The sequence below is a fragment of the Haliotis asinina genome, chromosome 2, assembly GCF_037392515.1.
Source record: "Haliotis asinina isolate JCU_RB_2024 chromosome 2, JCU_Hal_asi_v2, whole genome shotgun sequence".
NCBI lineage: Eukaryota > Metazoa > Mollusca > Gastropoda > Lepetellida > Haliotidae > Haliotis > Haliotis asinina.
Window position 1 is genome coordinate 37825208 of NC_090281.1, and position 7237 is coordinate 37832444.

The 7237-nt window shown below is 38.9% G+C and overlaps 1 protein-coding gene across 1 annotated transcript; it reads right to left on the reverse strand.

The window, feature by feature from the left end:
- Positions 1-6313: 6313 nt before the first annotated feature.
- Positions 6314-7237, reverse strand: LOC137271786 (uncharacterized protein F54H12.2-like). The gene has a single exon (XM_067804186.1). It carries the CDS (start codon positions 7235-7237, stop codon positions 6314-6316), a length of 924 nt encoding a protein of 307 aa, XP_067660287.1.

Sequence of the window (7237 nt, forward strand, 5' to 3'; positions counted from 1 at the left end):
ATTGATTTGTTGTTGCTTTCACAAGAAAGCCTGACAGGACGTTTTCGACAAGTTTTGCATAATCGATGTAACCTGAATTTTCAGTTACGCAAGAAAGTGGTTGTCATGCTTCATAACTCTGAACGTTATGATTCTCACTTGATACTGGAAGTAGCACAACACTTTGGTGACAGAGACATTACAGTCATCCCTCACAACTCAGAACAGTTTCTATCGTTTACAGTAGATAACAATTTGGTCTTTTTGGATAGTTACAAATTTCTGCAAAGTTCCCTAGATGCACTGACACAAAACCAACTGAACAAAGGCGTGGATTCATTTGTCTATTTGAAAGAACACTTCCCCAATCATGGAAACATGTTAACAAGGAAACTTCCCTTTCCTTATGAATACATGGATGACTGGGGAAAACTGAATGAGACTTGTTTACCTTCTCAAGCATCCTTCTTCAGTTCTTTGTCTGATGAAAATATTAGTCAGGAAGAATATACATTTGTTCATGAATTATGGAAGGAGTTTGACTGTGAAACCATGAGCGACTTTGTCCGGTTGTATGTGAGAGTTGATGTGCTGCTATTAACGACATCATAGAGACCTTCAGAACAGGGTGTTTGACAGACTATGGTCTTGACATTTGTCATTATTACTCCATGCCAGGTTTTTGTCTGGATGCTGCTATGAAAATCACAGATGCCAAACTTGATCTGTTCACTAATGTCGACACTTACAATTTCATTGAAAATTCCATTCGTGGCGGGGTGTCTATGATTAGCAAGAAATATGCAGTTGCTAACAATTATGACCTATCAGGTTTTGATCCACCGAAAGACACCTCCTTTCTTCTCTACTTTGATGTTAACTCTCTGTATGCAACAGTCATGCTACAACCGCTCCCCATTGGAAACTATCGCTTCATCAGTTCTGAAGAGTATAACAGCATTGACTGGACAACTGTCGATACAGAAGGAGATACAGGTTACATCCTTGAAGTCGATTTGTTGTATCCCATACACTTACACAAAGCTCATGCTGCTTTTCCCATGGCTCCTACACATGATGACATTCCCTATGATGAGTTTTCACCTGCTCACCAGAAACTGTTAACTCATTTCAACCCACTCAAAAAATCGTTGCGTAAAGGTTCAAAGAAATCATCCGGTAAAAAACTCTTCACTACTCTAAAAGATCGTTCCCACTACGTGATTCACTTCAAAACGTTACAGCTGTACATGAGACATGGATTGATATGTACAAAAATACACAGAGTGTTAAAATTTAGACAAGGAGCATGGTTGAAACCTTACATCGATCTTAATTTTAGTAACCGCAAAAATGCCAAGGATGACTGTGATAAAGATCGTTATAAACTCATGAACAACTGTGTGTTTGGACGGTTCTGCACGAATAAACGAAAGCATAAAACAGTTCAGTTGGTAACACAGAGATCTAAACTTCGAAAATGTGCAGCTAAAAGTAACTTCAAACAGGTCAAAATTTTTTCAGAAGACGTGACTGCAGTAGAGTTGGAGAAATTTATCTGCACATTTAGATCAACCCATTGCTGTTGGCTTCACCATCTTGGATTTAGCCAAATATGAAATTTACACTTTCTATTATGATGTCATGCAAAGGCAGTATGGGCCAGAAAGACTTGACCTTTTGATGACGGACGCGGACAGTTTGTTTATGCATGTACATGCACCTTCACATGAACCCCTTTTGGATCCTTATGTGTTCCAACTATGCACCTGATGATCCAAAAGGGTTATACTCGGATGAAAATCGCAAGGTAACTGTTAAAATGAAGGATGAAGCAGGCGGAGGCATCATATTAGAGTTTGTAGGACTAAAAAGCAAAATGTACTCTTTTCTGATGCAAAAATCTAAAAACGTCATCGAAAAAAAGACAGCTAAAGGCATTAAGAAATCTGTCATCTAGAAATTTCTCAGACATGATATGTATAAACAATCATTATTTGAACAGGAGAGGTTCAGTTGTTCCTTTCACTTGATTCGTTCATACAATAACACTTTGTACACTGAGAGACAAAACAAAGTGGCATTGACACCAGTTGACGACAAGAGGTATCTGTTAGATGATGCTGTTCACAGCGTTCCATATGGATATTTACTAATCTAAAAAAATTGTATACATTCACTATGTATGTGAAGACATCTTTCCACAAGAAAACAGTGCTCAACAGGTATGTGCTTCCTTTACGCATTTGCCATGTATGGAGTCCTTTACTCATTCACCATATATTGCTTCCTTTACTCCTTCATTATATATATATATATATATATATATATATATATATATTGCTCCTTTTATCTAACTATTTATCTAATCATTAATTTATTTTCAGTGTCAAAATGAATGTTCAGAGATATGTATACAGGCTGATCGGTGCCAATGGTGAAACGCTGCGCGAAGGACAAACCTTAAGAAGAACACGAATGGCTGCTTATCAAGCAGCACAGAGGGTTCTGCAGCGGCTCATGGAACAGGGTGTGATCCCTGCTAACACTGTATATCCTGTGGAAGTGCGTGAAATTAACACCACAAGGCCGTCTCTTGAGCGTGCACGTGACTTGAGACACAATTGTCAAATGTTCGAGTCTATTCTCGAAAAGCTCTACCTGAATGAACTCCAGACAAAAATCACCAAATTGTGTGAAGACAATTGCTATGGATGTGAAATTGATCATCCGTCTCAAATCCATCACCAGTGTGTGATGATGAATAGTGATGAAAAGGTGTAGCTCTATTTTGAAGAAGCTCTGAGTGGAATATCTCATCAAAACATGTTAGAAAGTGCACATCATCAACGTACATAACTCAGACTAGACTTCCATTATAGATACACTGTCTGTTATGAAAACATTAACAGTTTGAATGCTGGTTTGCTTTCCAACACAGGAAAAGAGAAACTGCTGATGCTGACCAAACTCAACATGCATTTACGATAAACAACAAGACCAACTAGTCATTTAGTAATCCATTTTTTTTCATTGTACATAATACGTATAGAAGAATGGATGTACATTAAAATGGTTCGATTGTTTTCCTTACGTTTGCCACACCAGGCACACCATGAGACGCTTTGCATTTTAGATATAAAGTATTTACAGTCTTCTTCTTTTTGTCTTTCTTTTGCCTGCTTTTCATGAGATGTTTAGGAACGCGTAAATGTCTCAAAAGTTTATAAAACTCTCTATATCCCACTGGTCGGTGACTCTCAGCACCTGCTTTCATGACGAGAAAGCGGAGCAAGTCCACTATATTTGAACTATGTAATACCTCACCATTAGGTAACACAAGTCTTAGATCTTCTGTTAGTCCTATTTGACCATTCAGAATATTTTCGCTCACAAATATCCACAAGCTCATTAACTTCCCAATGGTCTTTGTAGACGAAACCCCTCGAATGATCTGCTCAGGGACACGAAGCATAAAGTCCATGTTATGTTCCATGACAGATGCAACCGCTTCACCACTAGAACCCTTATTATGATTCATCATCTTCAGATCTTGTCTCGTCAGAGGATTCTGATTCAGTATCTGATTCATTGTCTGAGGAAGAATCTGTTCTTCTTGATTGTTCATCAACCTCTGGTAGGTCTCTCTTGTCAGAAGAACCATAGGCTTGCTCATTGTGAATCGATGAGAGGTATACTTGAAAGGATTTTATGCAAATGGGTAGAACCGAATGATGTGTCAGAATCAGCTCACATTTCTCGCGACTACTAACCGTCTTGCTGGCTAAAGATCGAATGCACTTCTTGTAGCGTGAGAGACGTATTTTATCACTGTCTGGTAAGGGTATGATTCCTCTCAAAATGTTAAATATAAGAGTAATCACTGACATAAGCTGTTCACGTGAGGCATGTATTAACAGAGCCTTTCTTTGCCTGACACTAGCTTGTTCCAACATCATAAGAAAAGCTGAATGTTTTTTGAGCAGACCACTCATGCTGATGCTGTAGGGTAGCTGTTCCACTTTCAAATGAAGACACACATCTTTGGTTAGTGTTATTTTTCTAGAAACCCAAAATCGCATCTTCTTTGTTGTCATCTTCTTTGCACTGACTACAATCATGAGGAGGATCTCTTTGCCAACTTTCCAACAAATCTTCACCCTTAACAGACACAGTGGTACTGTGTTTTGAGTCTTCGTAATCTTGTAAAGACATAGCCTTTCGAAAAATATTATTAGCAACCACTCGCTCGTTTTCACTACAGAAACATTCATAGTCTACCCTACCATCTATCCATATGTCTTCATCTAATATGTTGGGGCACAGTCTGTTATTCCACAAGAAGTCTTTAATGACTTCAGTCCATGAGTCATAGTGATGTTCTGTTTGTAAAGCAGCGTAATTGTCTCCCCACACTGACACTGTAAACAACATTCGAGAAGCTGTTTCTTTCAATGTTACATCATCCTTTCTGTGTTTTTCGATAATGTTGATCAGACAATTCCTTTCTTTCACTGCATACATTCTGAGGGAGAGCTGACTGTACAATTGCTGAAGTGACATGAATTGGTTGTTTTATAGAAGGTTGGCAATTTGAAAAACTATGGTGATTAATATTTATTCACAGTTGCTCTAACCTTTCTTGGTATCCATGGTTTCAGACACCATGTGTATATACTTACAGCGTGGAGACAGTCTGAAGTGTTCAGTCATGGGATCATCATCGGGTATCCACTGATGTACACGAAGCCTACATTTGAAGCAGTAGACTTTATCAGATTGTCCTGTGTAAATAAATCCTGCTTCAGCCATGGCTTTTGGCGACTGTTTCATTTGAACAGACCAGTTGTTGAACGACTTCAGTCTGTTACTAAACTTATAGCCATACTCCTCAGTGTAACGCTCTGTTTCAACACAGTCTGCGAGCACATCATTGAACCATCCGCACACATCCATGGTTCTGTTCAACTTCAGCGGTGAGTGTGAAATGATGAAAACACTCATAGAGTGACCAATTTATCATTTCAGTCCTACTTCTGGGACTCTTGTAAGTAGAGTGTACATACTTCATCATCAGGAAATATGTTTGTGCGTAATCGCCCATAGCGTTCATCAGCATGGGTGAAGCATCCAAAACATGATATCCATATTGTTTTCTCCAAAATGCATCTTGGAAGGATTCCATAAAATATTTAATTTGACCTGGAAATATTTGCGATGCCAAAATTCTGTATTCGTGTGCTGAACGCGGGTTAGACAACTGAACAAAGTAATGGTGTTTAGAGACATGATTCTGTTACATTCGCCTTTAGGAAAGGCTGACTGTTGAATGTTAATGACAGTAATTCCCAGATGATGAGATAGTGTGGTATAAAGATGTAAAAACAGAGGGTTCTTACAAATGTCTTGCATGAAGTCATCTACTACCAGTACACACCATTTATCAGATTCCGAAAAATATGATTTTAACTCCTCTTCTGTAGGTAGTGCATCTTTAAATCGAATGTTGGGAATCGTCCTCTCAAGTTCGCTGTAGACATCCTGCCACACAGCATAGCAATACACAATCAGGTTGGGTGGTGGATCGAAGATGCAGCTAGCTTGTTTTAAGAGCTGTGCAACCCAAAAGGTTTTCCCACTTGAAGATCCTCCCACAACTGATATTGTAGTAGGAGTTTGAAATGGTAACACACGTTCTCCCATGATGTATTCAGATCGCTCTTTAGCACAGAACTGCAAAACTAGGCTTGATACCATGGTATTTATACACAACAGAAACCTAATCTCATCTACACTAATTTTGTTGATTTTTTTTTTCATACATAGATATAACATCAATTACAATCTAGACAAGAAGCAGAGCAGTATTTGAAATAATTACAAACATATTCAGATACAAAGGCGTCATTCCACATGAAGTTGTGTACATCAAACTGATGAAGTATATGGTTTAGAATCTGGCATGCTTTAAATTTACATAATACATAGTACAAACAATAGAACCCACACACATTTGAATTCACAGATTGTAACCGGTGATTACTGCGTAAGTAAGAACCAACATAAGTCTTTAAATAGCGATCAAATGTAACATCAACAGGATCTGCTAAACTATCGAAGAATTCTGCTGTATTGTTTTTAAAGTACATAGCAACCCAGTGGCGACCACTGTTCTGACTGGACTCAGTATTCACAATAAATCCTACACCTTGTCTTTGCATGAAAGGTACGATTATAGGAAGCGTATCTGTGGCATACACCCCCAAGACGTGAGTCTGTAAGGTTGAATCACATTAAATTGCGCACATCAACTGTGAAGCTTTCATCTCTGTGTTTACTTGATGAAGACGTTTCGCGCTTGATCGATTTCGATGATGGAGTTTCTTTCACTGAGAATGATGCAGCTCAGCGTTTTGGTTAGTGCAGCTTTGAACTCGATTTCCAACCGCACATTTCCAGTCTTCACCAGATTGATGTACTCGGATTCTCCACACACCTCAAACACTGCATTTCCTAACAAAATTTCTCCCCTGGATATGAAATTTCTTCGATTTTCTCTCCAAAACCCCATGCCATCAAACATGTTTACGTAGCTGTTCACATCATCAGCTCGAGTTGGATGTCCAGGTACACTGACACCATTCACATAGAGACTGACAGTTTTGAGCATGCTGGATTGAAAGTTGAAAGGATTCTTGTCATATGACCCATCCAAACTCTTGCTTTCCACAAAGGCGATGATGTAATGATTAGCAATGGGGTTGGACACATTATCAATGGTATGCGTCAGTTGAGAAACAGGGATGCTGTTGACCTTGACCTCAGACTTGGTGAAAGAGTAGAGTGCATTGGAGTTATTTTGGAACAGGGTGTTGTGAGCTAGAATCAGCGCCGGGTTGACTTTGAGTTTGCATACTTGAAGATAAACATCGAGTAGCTCAATGGTATACTCTTGGTTGGCTTTACCGCTCATCAAACAGAAAGTAGGTGATGATCTGTTCAATTTCAAAGTCAGATCTACTCCATTGATTAAATGTCTTTTCATGCTAAACACATCTTCATACAAAGGTCCAGACATGGTCAGTTCATTGCTCTTCTTGATGTAGGTACCACGTGCAATCAAACCGTAATTGGATCCAGTGACACAATCAGTTGTTTCAATGGCATCATTATCTTCACCCTCATCTTTGTAAAACAGCTGCGATGTCATTTGAGAGCTTTTCGCATCAGCTCCATAGTTTAGCAAGGTCTTCGTCAT

Excerpts from the sequence above, each read along its gene's own strand:
- LOC137271786 (XM_067804186.1), bottom strand. The coding sequence starts at position 7,237 with ATGACGAAGACCTTGCTAAACTATGGAGCTGATGCGAAAAGCTCTCAA.